General features: G+C 47.6%; 1 protein-coding gene and 1 long non-coding RNA gene across 2 annotated transcripts; both read right to left on the bottom strand.

Moving 5' to 3' along the window:
* Window positions 1-690: 690 nt before the first annotated feature.
* On the bottom strand, window positions 691-15,580 carry LOC136509998 (uncharacterized). Its single transcript, XR_010772584.1, has 3 exons — window positions 15,348-15,580; window positions 2,020-2,172; window positions 691-938 (listed from the first exon to the last, which is right to left on the bottom strand). It is a non-coding gene; the product is annotated as an uncharacterized lncRNA (long non-coding RNA).
* Window positions 15,581-16,309: 729 nt separating this feature from the next.
* Window positions 16,310-17,734, bottom strand: LOC136510595 (protein ANTAGONIST OF LIKE HETEROCHROMATIN PROTEIN 1-like). The gene has a single exon (XM_066504997.1). The coding sequence runs from the start codon at window positions 17,732-17,734 to the stop codon at window positions 16,310-16,312; it is 1,425 nt and encodes a 474-aa protein (XP_066361094.1).
* Window positions 17,735-17,951: the final 217 nt, after the last annotated feature.

Here is a 17,951-nt window from a genome sequence, read left to right as displayed (position 1 = left end):
TATATATGAAAGCAGTAAACTAAATACTTCCATATATATCCCATATATATACTTCTGTATCAAAGCTACTCGATGATCAATTACACTACCCACAATTAAATACACACCATACACACATGCAAGCATGCATATACAACCATATCAAAGCTAGCTCTCCCCGACCGCACGCTCACTTCTTGTGGTCATGCCACTCATCAACTTACCTTCTTACCTAGCGTAGAGGCATTTAATCTATACATTACCACTCAAGTGAGTGGCATCCATACAATAGCATGCCGTATGGATGACAAAAGTAAAAAAAAACCCCATATTAGTACTTAATTAGCCACCTAATAGTCCTCAACTAGGCATAAACAAGATGACCACTAGCACACTATAGTTTTAAGTTCAATCTTCAACACTCTAAACTTATTACTATAGTTGTAGAAATTAAGTTTCTAAAACAAAAATCTTTGTTTTAATTACACATGTGATAGGTTTAGTGTTGAATCCTGCTCCAATGCTAGCTATAACAAAACCGTCCAATTTATAAGAGCACAAGTACAATAGCAACCACTGAGGCAGTCAAACCATCACACTTGAGCCCATATAAATCCGATAGTCCATCGAGTATCATAAAGGATCTTGAATCAACCAACATACAAGCGAAGATCATACATGATTCAACATACAAGCCACATGTTACAACAAGTTCACAAATAGTTTGTCATACATCGGAGTTCCAACATAGTTATTACAACATCAGTTTAACAGTAGTAGAAGCAACATAGTTCTGAACAACATCAACAATGGTTTAGATACATAGCTAGTTTCACCGTCATCTCCAACCAAAAGCACAAGGGTGAGATGATATATAGAATGACCATGCCTATGGTCCTATTCCTCATCCACTACAGGAGCAAAGCAGTGCTTACAGTAGTTGTCGTACATCACATTATCTGCAACAATAGGGAAATAAACCCTGAGTATGAGAAGGTACTCAGCTAGACTTACCCATCATAAACCAAAAATAAGAGACACCAAGGATCATGCTAGGCTTATAAGTGGAGCTAGCTGACATCCTTTGCCAACAAGCCAATATTTATCTAGTATCTTTTAACTTTGAAATAACAAGTTTATTATTCCTATCCCATTCTAGATTAGCATCTATCATATGCCAAACATGTTGTGTACCATTAAATCATCACAATAGTAACCATATCAAGTTGAGCATTTTCATAACCCACATAACCAACACTTTCATCAATTACTATGATGAAGGGGGCACATGTCAAGTTCTCACAATCCGGGAGACATGGAGATTCGAATCGATTCCTACCCAGCTAGGGAATTATTCCTAACACACACCCATACTCCCCCCATTAGGGTCACATTGGGTCACCTTTGGTACAACTTAGGTCCAAATCATGGGTAAGACCAGCGTCGTGCCCTCAAAGATACTACCAATCTGCCAGGAGGATTGGGACTTGAACCCGCCCTTGGACTCACGCTATTGGCTCTTCGCACATCCTTACTAGCTCTAGGGTGCGCACTTTAACTACTCATGTCCTCGACCTGAGTTGAGCTACTCGGCTTTACGGTCGGAACGACTTATTCGGCCAACTATGTGTGAGAGGCATGCATTCAACATGACAAGAGGGCCTCCAATGGCCGGTCCTTAAATGACACAGATGGAATCACTATAAGTCACCACACCTAACATATAAGATTTCACCCGGTCTCCAATTGTTCAACATCACCAGGTTATGTTCCACGATAGCACAATATAGTCAACCGTGATCAAGTCACCACCTATAGCTCATAGGTGACAGGAAATCACCCGACTTCTACTGGTCTAAGCATGGCTAAGCATGAAGTTCGATCCTGAACCTACATAAGATTCAAGATAGATATTTCTGAACAAGGAAAGTATATGCAACAAGTGGTTCTAATCAACTCTTATAACCTAATGCATTAAACATAAAGGACTCAAGTAATATCTTGTAAACCATGGGAGACTTAGAATGCTCCGGGGCTTGCCTTTTACAAACATGGCTGGCTGGTGGTCAAGGCACTCTTGGATATGATCAACTTTAGGCTCGCCTTCACCTAGAGCTTCTTGGTGCTGAACTTCCTAGTTCTCCTCTTGTGGATCGACTTCGAGTTCCACCAACGTGATTTCTTCTGCTGCACCTATTGCATGCATATGCATAAAGTAAGTATCATGGATGCATAAGAAGGATTGTGAATGATATGACATGAGAATGTGAATGATTCTATGCTGATGATTATATCAAGTTACATAGATGATAACCAAGTTAAATTCTTATTTACTGAGTAGGTGCATATCTCTTCTCTAGAATTTTCAAGAATCCACACTAAGTCCATTTTTGGACCACAACATAGTAGCTACAAGTTTTTAGATCATAACTGGAGTTTTACTCAAACAATTGCTATGATCGAGGACTTTCTGGAAATCTCACAAAATTGACTACAACTTTCATTTAGTCATCACAAGATGATTTAATAGCTATCTAGGTTAAATAATTCAATCATCCAGATCTGTCCAGTAGACAAGCAAATTCAGATAGCAGACTTCTAACAACTATAACTTCCAAACCGTTTAATCTATTACCTTGAAAATTTGACACAAGTAATATCAGTAAGTTATCTACAACATTGTTAATAACAAGTTTCATAGGAAATGTAATTATCATCATTAATTTATCAATACAACAGAAACTACTCCTGCGGCCATGTAGCGGAATTATAAAGCAATAATTAAGTAGCTACTTATAACCAATCAACTTCAAGCACTACCATTATCAGCAAAGCATATGCATCACAAGGACTATAGAAAACATTATGTTTATGCCAAACTAATGTATTTAGATACCTTTATTAATTTCTTTATATAATAGGTGATTTATGAGATAAATATTTCAATTGCTCCATGAATTCAAAGAAAATTATAGTGGCATACATATGACCCCAAAAGTCTATTGTGAAAATTTCATGCCAATTAGAGAACTATAGCCCTCTATTCAAAAATGACAAGTTGATAAGGTTTACTTTAGCAAAAATAGTTTAGTCTATTGAAAAGTGTCAAGCAATATATTTCATATTTTTCTTAGCTTCCCTAAAACCCATTAACACTGTATAAAAATTTGCAGGGCAATGTGTTACTTATTTTTATCCTTATGAATTTCCTCAGAAAACACCATTTATTAAAAGATAAATAGAAACACTCTACTCCAATCAAGTTTACTGCAAGTTTAGTATTTTTCATAGATAGAGCATATCAACACAAGATCATAAAAATTGGAATCATAATTTTATCACTTTCCTAGCTCAAGTTATGTATTTTACAAGATTGCAAACAATTTAAAAGCACTTATTTAGCTCCATTTAATTCTCCTAGAAAATACTATAAACAGTGCATTCCATATTTTTATCAAATACTACACTTCATGATGAATCCAACAAAATTTGGTTCACCCTATTTGGACACTTCTAGCTCTAGATATGAATTTTTGAAACATGCATTCAAATCTGTGAAAACAAATCAGAAAATCAAATAATACATAGACTGACAGATAGGGCCCGCTGGTCAGTAGGACCCACACATCAATGACTCCAGAGCAGAGGAGGTGCTTCATCCAGTCCTATCTCACTGGCGGCAAGATCACTGGCAACGACTGTGACACCAATGTGTTCCCCACATCAAGCCACGTCGGTTGGTGGTGAATACACGACCTAGGGTTCACTAGAGATAGCTCACCGGCAGCGATGGCGGATGGCGGAGGTAGCATGGTGGTACGTCGGCATTCTCTAGCCATCGCGTGCTCTGGTGAGGTGCTCTATGGCTACGCGAAATCCTAACAAAGCTATCTATGGTGGTTAGGGCTCCGGTGAGGCGGCGGTGAGCTCCGACCGTGGGCATGCCGCGGCGGTGGTGCACGGAGCAAGGTGGTTCTCCCACCGTTCTGGCTAGACAACAACAAAAGGCAGGTCTTTGTCATGCCATACTCAAGGTCTAGGGTCACTCAAACTAAGATGCATGAGAGATGAGGGAGATGATGGACCAGCTCGGCAACGGCGAGCTCAAGTGCCACGGTGGCCATGGCGGCCACGCGTAGAACGGCGACGTGTTTCGACGAACCAAGCGGTAGCGTCAAACCTAGTTCCTACCTAAACATATGGAACACAAAGCGGCTATAGACCGAAGAATAGGAGGATAGGAGGTGCAGTGGAATGGTATGGCCATGGTGAGTCGAGCATGCGGCGGCGCTTTGGTGATGGTGCGGTGGCGGCGAGGCGAAATGGGGACTTACCAAGGAACGACGTGAGGTAGTAGTGGTTCGGGGAGTTAGAGGTGGAGGTGGTGGAGCTCTTGGCATGAGGAATCAAGTGGTGGAGCTACGATGGCGACGAGCGGGCACGACAGAGCAACGATGATGGCATGGCAGCATGGTGCTCCGCTTTGCTCTGGCGTGGGCGAGAGAGAGCGAGGTGTGAGAGCGAAATGGGGCGAGCAACAGAGGCACCCGCCTTTACTCCCCACGTTGGCCTGACCGGCTAGGCCGGCACTGGCATATGGCTGCCATGTGGCGCTCATGGCCTACCCCTAGTCAACCACTGACACCGGCGTGGGCACGTCCATCAGAGCCGATGACAGCGCCTGACGAAGCAACTTAGCGATCATCTAACTCCAAATCCATTCATTCTTAGAAAAAGCTCTATTAACAAAAGTTGTAGAGCTACATGCAAAATCCCACTTTGCTTTAGGGAGCAACATATAATTTGCCATAGTTTTCAAAATACAAAGCTCCAAAGTATGGTACATTGAAACTAAAAATCATTTCTAGACTTAGAAAATTTTCAAACTCAAAAATAGTAATTCTATTGCTACTTGTGAGCTATTTTTGAGTATGTTATGCACCGAATTAGGGCTTGACCCAAAAATAAAAGTTGTTACTCTAGTCAAGTACTACAACTTTGCTTAAGGGTGCACTACCATGCAAAGTCTCTAGAGTATAGTTCAACTTAGGTAAATCATACAACTTCAAAATGAAAGCCTACACAATAACCATGACTTAGAGGCCAAATGGGTCCAAGTCATGAATACCAAAGTTGTTCCAAATGACATTCTAAACATGTTTAAGGTACTGCTAAGGTCCCACAAACATTTTATACATTGGTCACATGCAAACCCTAGCATATGTACAGCATTTAGTAACAAATATATGTGATATAAGCAATCATAAAGATAAACTTTGAGATGCTCATGAATGATCAATGATGCTTGTGCTCATGCAATGCCAATGCCAAATGCATGCTTAACACCTATAGTGTTACATGTATGATCCCACCCATCCATGATGAGGGACTCGATGGAAAGGCTATCTAGACCGACAGAGTACCCCAACCCCAACGATCAGGGCATGGCCCTAGGCCCCGCAAAGCGGCCAAGCAAATGATGACCTAGGGTAGCTACTTACTTCAGGTATGATAGCCCTAGGAACCAGGAGATGATGAAGGCCACGATGAATGCCGCATTGCATAGGATGGTTGACGAACCACCATCAAGGCTATAGTGTCGACACGGCCAGCATAGTAGCACCACGTCACATCCTGCCGCAACATGGCTAGAAGACCATGATGATAGCCACGATCGAACATGCACCATAAGATGGCGTAGCTTGTAAGCCAAGTTAGCTAGGCCCTCCCTTAGACTCTTGACCCTTCGGTCGAGAGAACCTCCTCTTTGTACAAGCCCTGGCCCCAAACTCTATATAAGGGTAGCCAAGGCACCCATCTCGAGGACAATTCACATCCTCCACCATTCCATTCATTCACCATTGTAGTAGGGCTCTTGGAGCTTCTCTTCAGGTAGCCCTTCATCTAGCATAGGTCCTTCCATCTCTTCCACCTTTCTTGCACCCCCCCCCTTATAAGAACTTCAGAGCGTTCAAGCGAGAAACACGCACTCGATCATCTCTAAGACTGGACATAGGGCTTCAGCCTGAACCAATACAAATCCTCATGTCTATTGGATGCTACCATCATCTTCCTAGAGCGGCGCGGCAATCGTATAAGTTTACTAGTTCGGTTTACAAAACACCGACATGTTGTTTCTATGATAAATATATTATACATGGCAGTTATGTTATAGCTAATTTTTAAAGCCATATTGTCGAGTCAAAAGTAGTTCTTATTCTTTACCAACTCTATGAATGATATGTTATGTACAATACAACTATCACTCCGATGTCATGCATGCATATAAACCTATCATGTTACATGCGTCAAAAATAGATCATGATAGTTATGGCTAATCAAATTATGTCATGTCCAAAGTGAAATAAAAAGATTTACCACATCCAATAAGTCATGCATGCATAATTAGATCTAGAAAAAAGATTTGTATATCTAAAAATTTCCTTATGTATCCTATTTTTTAAATTTCAAATTAAATAAATAAACATATAACCTATTACCTCTTAGAAATTAATAGATGATCCTAACCATCCAACCCAATTACATGAATTAGTCATAGTTATTTGGGAGTACCACAACAAAGCCCTCTAAATAAATACAACATTCTTGGTGTAACTATATACCAAAGTGTGCACACCATATTTGAGGACAATACTAATGTCTAATACACTAATCTAGTCATGTGGAGCATAAATGTACTAGAGTATCACTCCCTCCCTCTTCAAATATAAGGCATGCACTGTATTTCAAAGTTAAAACTTCATTACCTTTGATCAATATTTAATCTAATCATATGTGAAGTTTATTGTCCACAAGCAGTAACCTTCACTTATAGGAATATGCACATCTATGATGAAAATCTTAATGAAGATTGATTTCTATGATGATTTTTTTTGTTTCATCATGGTTCATTGGTGACGGTCCACATGTCCTGCCACTTTATGAAGAAATCAAATATAGTCTCAAAATTTCATCAATGAATGACACAAGGGTTTGTCTTAGATCACACATGCAATTGTTCCTACTCTTCTATGATGATCTGCTTTTAGAACTGTGATGACCAGAACTTCATCATTGAACTAATTACCCCTCTGTAATGAAAAGTGTCGACATAATATCATCGGTAGTCCTCTAAGGGATATCCCACGAAGGTAGATTGATCGGCAATGGTGCGCATAATCAAGAACAAGAAGGCAACAGAGACACAAGAGTTAGACAGGTTCGGGCTGTCTGCATGACGTAATACCCTACTCCTATGGTCTATTGGTTTGTATTGGCTATCGTATGGTATTGCGTGTGTTCTGAGGGGTCCCCTACCCGCCTTATATAGGCAGGGGTAGGGTTACAAGTCAGTTAGATCTAGGAGATAACCGGTAAGTAATAACAAGTTATAGGAATCATGGGATCGTAACATATCCTAACAGATTACGTCGTATCTTTAGGATATCTTCCCGATGTCTTGTGGGACGCACCGAGCAGCGCCATGCTCTGTAAGGCCTCGTCTTGTGGGCTGGACCACCCCTGGCAGCGCACCCCATGTGGTCTGTTGTGGGTATTCGAGGTCAAACCCCCCCACAGCTAGTCCCCGAGCGCCTTGCATCCGCTGTGCAACACCGTCTTGAGCTTATCCGAGCAGGTGTAAATAAAGCCGAGCAGTCAGACTCATGGTCTAACCACCCTAATGAGTCACTGAGCAGTTGTGGACCAGTAACCGACTAGCTTAACTATCCAGCCGAGCATGGTCTTACCCAAGTAAGGCTTGCCAGAAGGATGTAAGGAGCTCAAATTCAAAATAAAAAATTTCCTCGCAGTGGACCAAGTAGTGCCCACTTAGAGTTCTGACCACGAGAAAGAGAGATAATATTCTTCAACTTCAAAGTCATGGAGCCTTCTAGATTAAAGAAAACATACTCACCGCAAGGTGAAGTGTGCCCACTTAATCTTCGAGCATGATAGTAGGTGACGTGGTCACATGGTGCTAGTGTCTAGAAAGTAGAAGAAAGGCAGAAAACCATCCGAGCAGGCAACCAGTCCATGGGCTGAGCCCTAAAATGAAAAGCACACATTCACTATAAGGTGAAGTGTGCCCACTTAGTCCCTGAGCCTAACAGTAGGTGACATGGTCACGTGGTGCCAGGGTCAAAAACAATAGTCCCCAGTATGGTGAGAAATCGAATCATAATGATGACATAGTCCCTGAGCCACAAGTGAACCGATTACTCAAATCGTGGAGAAAAGGCTGGAGTAATGACTGTACAGTAGAAATTACTAAGCCTTGATGGTATTGCGGAGTGGTCGGCGAATATTCGGTGTGTAGTACCATGTTGCGTCGAAAAATGGGTGATATGGGCCATAGTTGCGTAGAAGTCCAGATAACGGCCCACCATGCCGCTTTGGGGAATTCGGAAGGGCGCAAATCAGCATGGTGCGGTTTCCCAAAAACCCTTGAATGCAAAAAATAGGTTGGGTGTCTTTATAACTACGTCGCTGCACTCCACACTCCCACCTTTGCCACTCCACCACTTTGTCTTCCTCCTTGCCCTCGTGCTCCCCCATTCGCATTCACACACACTCTAGATCTGAGGGATGGCATCGAAGAGGGGAGGTGGTAACACAAAGAAGGCGGCCACCGGGACGAGCCATGGCAAGGAATGGGTATTGTCACTCATGGGGGAGATGGAGCTCAATGAGATGGTGGAGGCAGGCATTCTTCCTGACCATGTCACCGCCAGATGGCATCCGACCGACGGTGAGCCCTATCCGATGTCACACACCAATGAAATTGTTGTATTCGAAGATTATTTGTAGCGCGGATTAGGGCTTCCTGTACATCCTTTCTTGCAGGATCTATTGGAGTATTAGAGAGTGAGCTTGTGTAATCTTCATTTGAACACTATTTTGCACATTTCTATGTTAACCACTTCTATGAGGTGTATCTTGGCATTCTTCCCCATTTTAATCTTTTCGACACTTTTTCTAGCTGAAGAAGAAACGAGGGGTGGTTCCAAAGTTGTTGGCGGTGTGTATCTATAGCTCTAGTGATGGGATGGCGGGCGAATACATCCTATGCCACTGAATACCTCGCTGATGGGGTGGAATATCAGGTGGTTCTATATGAAGCAAAGTGATCCTACCATCCGATGCGATGTCGGCCAGATTCTGGAGAATCAAAGGAGCTGGTCGGAGAAACCGACCAGTGCCGATATGGAACAGGTGAAGGAGCTCCTCGAGCTAATAAGGGGCATAAAGATGAGCAGAGTGGAGGTGGTGGTTAACTTCATATTGCTCCGCATTCAGCCCTACAAGGAGAGGGCTCATTCGGGCTTTGACTTCAAAGGAGATACTAATGGCACCTTGAGAGAGGATGAAGAACCTATCAAAGGAGGTTGTGCTACACTGGGTCGCTGAACTATTTGCTCTAAACATGTCTCACACCATGCCAGGGTAGCCAAAACCCTTCAACTGCACGAACTCACCTCCTCAGGTAAATATCTCGACTGTTGTTCCTAGTGCTTTTTATCCCATGCCGACGCTGAGTAGTGGACTGATTTGCTTGTGGAAAGATCCATTGGTAGGAACGAGCGGCGTACTTCTCGGGCATGTCGAGGAGTGATTGGCCGAAGGCAGTGGATGCCAGGCCGGCCACTCAGCCAGAGGAAGGTGCCATCAGCACCTCGTCTGAATCTAGAGGTGAAGGTGCTGGTCAGAAGGAGAGTTCTCCCTCGGTATCAGAGAAAGTTTAGGGGAAAAGGGCGACAAAAGATGAGTCGGCCCAAAAGAAGAGAAGAACAGCGGATGTAGCTCCCCACAAGCCGGTTGGCATCTCATTTGGTGGTAGTTAGACCGCTTGGACACAGAGTGCGGCGATATCTGAGTGGTTGGATGACGATGGGGCTCTAGTAGCTCCCCCTCCAAGCACTAAAGCATCATCACGCAACACGTGCGTAGAGGTGCAATCGAAGGGAGGGGAAGGAGTCCTCGAGCGGTAGGTGGAGGAGACGTCGACGGTGGGGGCCATAAGACCTCCAGCCTAGGACATGTGGGTTGACCCTAGAGTAGTGCCTAGGTGCTTAGGGAGGCAGCGCCGGTTCAGAACCATTTTATTGGGAAGCTGATATGTAAGTATCTTTACCTTGGGATCGGTAGCTATCCGATTTTTATAGTTGCGGTGATCGATGAGCTAATCTGATGCAGAACGGGGCACGTGGAGGATCTGAATCCTTTAGGCCAGACTAGCGAGCAGCCGGGGACTATTCACAGTGCGGAGACATTGCGGACAGACTCTGTCCTAGAGTCCCTAGGTGCTTGTTGGTTTGCGGAGGATTCAACCACCGCTGCTGATGGAGTTGGAGGTGGCGAGCGGTCGACAACAATGGCGGACGATTCAATGGAGGCACCAGGAGCAATGGTGAGAGCTGCCAAGTCTTCGAAGGTGAGAGCGGGAGCTGCCGACGTCGTGCCAGAATCTAGGGGCACAGAGGCCGACAGTGTTGCCGTCTGCATCTTCTGCAAGCGAGGGGAGGAAATCATGGTCATAGAAGAGGAGGACACCACTAGGGAGGTGAAGAGGCTACAGTCCACCCTTTCCACAGTTATGAAGCAAATTGAGGTTAGTATTGCATCAGCGGTGTCCATCTTTGGTGTTGGAGACTATGGTCCTTTATAATCTTGGTGCTTTGCAGGGCATAGCGCGAACTGCCATACAACAGCAATAGTTGATCAAAAGGATGGAGCCCCTCACCGAGGAGAACAAGAAGCTAAAGGAGGCGATGAAACTGATGGAGAAGAACGTCTAGAGGGCCTAGCGCAAAAGGGATCTTGCTGAATCAAACGCCAAGGATCTAGAGTACCAAAAGGGCATCTTATCCGAGCAGTTGAAGATCATCTTTGAGCAGCTAGGGCATACCTCCGAGCAGCTGAAAAGCAGCTCTAAGCAGTTGGAGCACACGTCTGGGCAGCTATAAATCATCTCTAAACAGAAGAAAGGTATTGTGGATCGGTGAATTTGTTCTGCATTGCCGAACAGTCTTGATGTTGTCAGTCGACCGTTACGTTTGTAGAGCAAGATGCAAAGCTCGGCTAGTACCATCATGTCATTGGTCAACTCTAAGAGGAGAAGGAAAAGGATTCTAGGCAAGCAGAGAAACTGACCGAGGATCTAGAAGGAGTAATTCATGGTCAGAGTAGTTGTCGAAATGATTTCTTCGTTCGACGGAGCCCTTTGGTGTCTACAGAATACCGTCGAAGAACCAAGGCATAGTTCGACATGCTGGAGCTGGAGGCAAAAATCCAAAGGGGAAAACTTGATGCCATGGTGGTTGGAGTCAGGCTGGTGCTCGACTGTATAAACATGGAAGTAGCTCCTTAGCCCGATGACAGGCCGCCCCTGTCCGAATGCCATCATTAACAGGTGCAAGGCGGCATGGGAGAACTTCTAAGGCTTCAACCGAGATGTCGCTGTCTCTATCACGACACGCCCTGGCGGTGGTCCGGTCTCACTACCCTGCAATCAATATTTGAGCGATAGGGGTCGGATTCGCTAGAGGGACGGGTGCAACAAAGGAGGAGCAACTGAAAGATGAGGTGGAGGATGCGGCGAAGAAGCTAGCCAACGATGTCAATCTGTTCAGCGAGGTAGACAATGATGGCCGAGCCCAATAGCCTGAGTGGAGAGGAACCTATATGGAACATCTAGAAAGGGGAGTAAGATGCACGAGGGCCTAAGCAAACATTTATGTATTTGCATAAATGTTGTAAGTAGACGACATGTGCATGTTTAGGCAGCTTGCTAGCGCTTGCAGTGAAAAAGAGATGTGTTGTTAACCCTAACGCGTTTATACATGGTATAAGTAGTGTCCGAGCAGTTAGTTCATTACTGGGCTCTTGGCCTTGGCTAGCCCATATCCCATAACATCGAGCACTAGAGCCCGTGCATGTGTAGGGGAAACAAACGTGACTGAGGAACCACAGTCGACCACCCATAATGCAGAGCGCTGGAGCCCATAGCATGTGTAGGGAGAGATCGGAGACATGGTTTTTTCTAAAGAACACAGAGCGGAACATGTGCTGCTCGATGGTTGGTGAAATATCTTAAAGATATTTTAGTATGGAGAAACGGGGCAAAACATTTATGGAGATCACGTATAATTGTTGGAGTTTGTTAAGGAGTAGCTTGGAGCTAGTAATCATAAATGGAGATTAAACTGAAGTGGAGAAATAATGGAGACAAATTATGGCGACAAAAATTTCATTCATTATGGAGTGAAGAGTACATATCTGGAGCGTTTCAATGATAGAAACGTATAAGTTGCTCGATGTACCATCAGTTGGCGATATCAATTCCCTCCATGTCACATAGCCGGTAAGACCCTGGTCGGGTAACCTCTTTGACCACATAAGGCCCTTTCCAAGGGGAGGAGAGCTTGTGCATCCCTTCGGTTTTCTGCTTTCTACGGAGAACGAGGTCGCCGACCTCAAATGAATGACCTTTGATACTATGATTGTAGTATCTTCGTAGGCCTTCTAGGTACTTGGCTGTGCGGACGCAAGTGATCCGGGGTTCTTCTTCAGCTCTGTCGACATCCTCTGTCCGAGTAGCTGCGGCTTGCTCTTCATTATAATTCTCTACCCTAGGTGCTCGGAAGGCAATGTCCACAGGGAGTATGGCCTCTGAACCATAGACCAAAAAATATGGAGATACACCGGTGTTGCGACTAGCTTGAGTGTGTAGTCCCCAGACCACAACTAGGAGCTCTTTGAGCCATCTGCCCAGATGCTTTTCCTCTTTCGGGTATAGTCTCTTCATGAGGGCATCGAGGATCATGTTGTTTGCCCGTTTGACCTGGCCATTGGCTCTAGGATGGGCAATAGAGACATATTTGATGGAGATGCATCGGTCTTCGCAGAAGTCCCAAAAATGGTGACCAGTGAATGTAGTTCTGAGGTTGGTGATAATGCTGTTCGGAAGACCGAATCTATGGATGAAATCTTCGAAGAGCTCGACTGTCTTCTTTGTAGTGGCCGAAACAAGTGGCTTGTATTCGATCCACTTGGAGAACTTGTCAATGGCGACGTACACATACCGAAAACTTCCTAACGCAGGCTTGAAAGGCCCGATCATGTCCAGTCTCCAGCATGCAAAAGGCAAAGAAGCTAGGATGGTTTGTAATTCCTGCGCCGGCACGTGTATTTGCTTGGCGAAAAATTGACCTCCTTCACAACGTCGGACGAGGTCTTCTACGTCGGCGATAGCCGTGGGCCAATAAAAACCAGCTCAGAAAACTTTGTCGACCAAGTTTCTAGAGGCCGCGTGATTGTCACAGGAACTAGAGTGGATTTCAAGGAGTAGTTTTGCACCCTCTTCTCGGGTGATGCATTTCTGCAGTATCCCTACCTTGGCACTTTTCCTCATCAACTTTCCGTCCACCAGCACGTAATGCTTGCTGCGACGGATGAGGCATTCAGTTTCAGTCTTATCGGCGGGTACGTCGGTGCTAGTGAGGTACTTGATAAACTGTTCCCTCCAATCTACGTCCGGCGAAGGTACTACGAGTACCAGTTTCTCGGTGGGGGATTTCTTGAACTTCCTTCTCTTCCATAATAGACGGAGTAAAGAGGTCTTGAACAAAAAGCCCAGGTGGAATCGCGGCGCGAGAAGAGCCTAACTTAGATAGGTGGTCGGTGAGTTGATTTTGGTCTCGTACCACGTGGTGGTACTCGATACCGTAAAACTTTCCTTCGAGTTTCCTGATCTCAACGCAGTATGTGTCCATCTTTTCACTGGAACAGGACCAATCTTTGTTGACTTGGTTGATGACCAGCGTAGAGTCTTCGTATACCATGAGGCGTTTGACGTCGAGCTCGACGGCTATACAAAGTCCGTGGAGACATGTTTTATATTCCGTGGCGTTGTTGAAAGCTGGGAAATGAATTCAAAGGACGTATCGGAGCTTGTCCTTAGTCGGAGTAATAAACAAAATGTCAGCACCAGCACCGTTGATGTTGAGGGCGCCGTTGAAATACATTATCCAGTGCTCGGGGCAAGCGACGGGGATGGGCTCTTGGATCTCGGTCCACTCAGCGATGAGGTCAGCCAGCGCATAGAATAAATGTTGTAGAACAGCAGACAAGGATCAAAATATTACCTTTTAAGATAGAAGTCAACAATAATAAATGTTTCAATTGAAAATTATAGTACAAAGCCTATCAATTTAAAACAGGGCATGGTGAAGACTGTAAAAGAGACATTTGGACATATTATTCCTAAAACACGAAGAACATCGAGGTGAGGTGCAGATGCTAGCAGAGAAGCATCTTAGCCTTATTCCTAAAACACGAAGAACATCGAGGTGAGGTGCAGATGCTAGCAGAGAAGCATCTTAGCCTTATTCCTAAAACACGAAGAACATCGAGGTGAGGTGCAGATGCTAGCAGAGAAGCATCTTAGCCTTAGTTTCTGCCAGTGTGCAACGCCTGGGCACAGAAAATCTACTTCCACACAAACGGCCGTTTCAGAGTTTGGTGATCCCTTAATAGAAGAGCACTTGACAATGAACGTAATTACGTTACTGTACTCGACTAACAGCAACACGCGGTCATTAGTAACCTCCTGTTCTCCGCTTGGGATATAAGAAGAAAAAAAAATCTATTGATGTCGTGTCTTGGAAGCAGCCATGCTTCGCAGTTCTTACACGAGTCACGCAGAGGCGAGATCCACCGGGCTATAGGAGTAGCCGATGCGCACAGCGCACGTACCTATGGTTCGCGCGATCGATCTCGTCTGCGGAGACGAAGCTGACGATCGAGGAGGCTGCTCTTGCCGCGCGCCGGGCGCAGCCACGCAGGGCCACCAGCCGGGAGAGGCGGAGCGCGGAGGGTGAGACCGGGAGGCTGGGAGGGGAAGCCGTCGCCGCCGCCGCCGCCGCAGCGGCGCCGCCTGCGGTGCGCCGTGCCAGTGTGTGTGCCTTCGGGTTTGGTGAGTGCCGAACGGTGCGCGGTACGGCGTATGGTCTGCCACGTAAGGCCTAAATAAAGCCTAGTTCCCCCTCGATGGCCCACGTGGGACAGTCCAGTTCGCTCGTTGGCCGCCGCCCCTTTCCTCGTGCTGTCGTCCTACAACGGCTCCTGTAGTCCCGTCTTCAACCTTTGAGTACAGGGTTCGGGGTCGAAGCCGCGAACCGCGTACCAGGTACCTCGACCCAAATCGAGGTACGGGGACGAGATGGGTCGACGTCCCATTTATCGATGGGTCACGCCCCGATTACAGCAGTGGTTCAAGAAGGGACGAGTCCCAATCCTAGATGAAGAGTGCACGGGAGGCTGGGAGCATGGGCAGGAGCACGAAAACAGGGTCTGGCGGCCAGAGTTACCCGAAGTGATTCGTTGCTCCTCGCGCCGGCGGCGCCGGCGGCGATGGAGAACCGAGCTCGAGATCGTCGCCAGCCCTCGCGCCTCTTTGCGTCACTGCCGGCGTAGTGCCACCCAGTCGCCCCACGCGCGTCGCCGGACCTCGCGCCTCCTTGTGTCGCAGCCAGCGCAGTCCTACCCACAGCCACGCGTGTGGAGGACGGATGACGATGAGACTAGGAGAGAACGAGAGTCACCGGCGGCGGCTGCTTTGGTGTATTTTACAGTGCGAATAGGGCATCACAAATTCACAAGGTGTAGATGAGTGGATGGGCCAGAAATTGCAGCCCATTTGTATAACGGGCTCAGATTGGGCTCAACTATTCTTTTGTTTTATTATTTTACTGATGATGAATAATATGTAACATTCTTTGCAACCTTGGTCCCAAATCAACAAGTCAACCACCGCAATACATACAAGACTCCATGCTTCGTATCGTGGTCGTCGACCCATATGCTTCGGGTTCATGTACCAAATATTTGCTTCTTTGTACAGCAGGGGTATACCCCCTTCATATCATATTTTTGTCGAGTGTCGACCCGTGACTATACCTGCTCCTGCTCTCACCGGAGGGGTGAGGACGGTCGCCCTATGGATCTCGCTTCGCCTCTGTTTCCAGGTGTGTGCGGGCTCGCTGTTGGATACCGATCGAGTCCCGTCCACGTCGAGGGAGTTCGAGGTTCTAGTAAAAAAAACCCTAGTTAAATACACCAATGGTTGTAGTAAAAAATTCCGGTGAATTTCGCCCTCTACGGAAATTTAATTAGGGTTTTCTTTACCTGCCCAGATTCACCAAAAAATTTGAAATTTCCGTTCTATGCGTGGGTTTCGATAAATAAATTCATAAATTTTTATTTCGGATAATGAAAACCCCTGGTGTATATAAAGGCGACAAGTGATGATGAAATACCCTGTCGCTACTCGCTAGTTACTAGCGTGGCTGCCGTGCAGGAGGCCGTGCGCGATCCTGTCTCGCGCCGCCTGCACTGCCGGTGCGGGGGGCGCGGCGTCGTGAGCGACGACGTCACCGTCGTCGTCATCGAGCTCATACTGCATGAGATCGGGGTCAAGCTCCTCGCCGGCGCGTTCGCAGACGTTGTGCAGCACGCAGCAGGCGGCGATCATGCTGGGGAGGTCCTGCATCTTCACCTCGCTGCGGCGCTGCAAGCAGCGCCACCGCGCCTTGAGCCGCCTGACCGCGCCCCGCGCCACACCGCGCGCGGCGGCGACCCGCTCGTTGAACGCGTGCTCCGTCCACGTCAGGTTCTGGTGCGCGTACGGCACGAGCATCCAGTCCATGAGCGGATAGCTCGTGCCACCGACTAGCCGCTGCTCCTGCCCGTGGCCCCCTAGGAGCCCGCAAAGAGCCCACCTGCCAAGCACGGCTGCGTCAGATAGCGACCCCGGGTCGATCCAGACGTCCGTGAACGCTCCGTCGGCGTCAGCAACGGCCTGGACGGCGACGGAGTAGGACGCCTTCTGGTTCCGCTCCGTGAGGCCGCGGTCGTAGTACGCGGCGACGTTGGCCTTGGGCGCGACGACGGTGACGCGCGTGGTGTAGACGGCGCCGATGATGCCAGGGAGCCCGTAGGCGGCCTCAAACCTGGCCGCAACGGTCGCGGCGGAGTCAGGCTCAGGCCAGGTGATGGTCGTGGGCCTGAGCACGGCGGCCAGGGCGTGGTAGACCTGGAGCACGATGCTGTGGCAGGTGGAGATGCCGAGGCCGAAGCGGCGGGAGACCTCGCGGAGGGGCTCCGCCGTGGCGAGGCGCCAGAGGCAGACGGCCACGCGCTGGCGCACGGGGATGGCAGTCCGCAGCACGGTGTCCTCCTTGGCGACGGCGCCCCCGAGCGCGTCGCAGAGCGCGCCGAACGTGGCGCGCGACATGCGGAAGGCGCGCCGGAACTCGGCGTCCGGGCACGACGGCCCGTCCAGGTGGTCCCACCACTCGGTGCTCCGCGTCCGGACCCACACCCGGCGGCTGGCCCTGGCCCTATCTGGCGCATGGGCCTGGCCGCTGCTGCTCTCGCCGGGAGCGTCGTTAGACTGCGAGCTGCTTCTCGTCTGCGGCTGCCGTCTCTTTCCTGTCGCGAGGTGCTGCCCGGCCGTGGCCCCGCCTTCGCCCACGGCCGGGAATAATGATCCTTGAACCACACTGCTAGGAATGGGATTCACCGAAAGGTCAGCAAAAACCTGCGGCGGCAATGGCATCATCATCGCGTCAACGGCCTGGTGGTGATCGTGTTCGTGGGCAGCAAATAAGAGCGGGAAATTAGCAGAGTCGGCGTCAGCTTCAGCTGCGAAGGGCGCATTAGGCTGTGACGACCCAACTCCGACGTCGTCGTCCATGGCGGCGAGGAGGAAGAGAATTCTGCGTCGGGAGAGGCGAGGAAGGTGGGGGAGCACTCGGCGTTGGCAGAAACCGCGGTGGAGGAGAACTCGGTGTCCGCTGTGGGAAAGACGGGCTGGGGAGACGGGAATGGCGCGAGGAAGGTGCCCATGCACCGAAGCTTCCCGTTCTGTGTATCCTCGTGAGCTGCCTTTGCTTGGGACCTGGGGAGGTGAC

The sequence above is a fragment of the Miscanthus floridulus genome, chromosome 16, assembly GCF_019320115.1.
Source record: "Miscanthus floridulus cultivar M001 chromosome 16, ASM1932011v1, whole genome shotgun sequence".
Taxonomy (NCBI): Eukaryota; Viridiplantae; Streptophyta; class Magnoliopsida; order Poales; family Poaceae; genus Miscanthus; species Miscanthus floridulus.
This window is presented reverse-complemented; position numbering and strand designations above follow the sequence as displayed.

What these genes read in the sequence shown, in the direction of transcription:
- LOC136510595 (XM_066504997.1), bottom strand. Translation starts at nt 17,734, where the DNA reads ATGGACGACGACGTCGGAGTTGGGTCGTCACAGCCTAATGCGCCCTTC.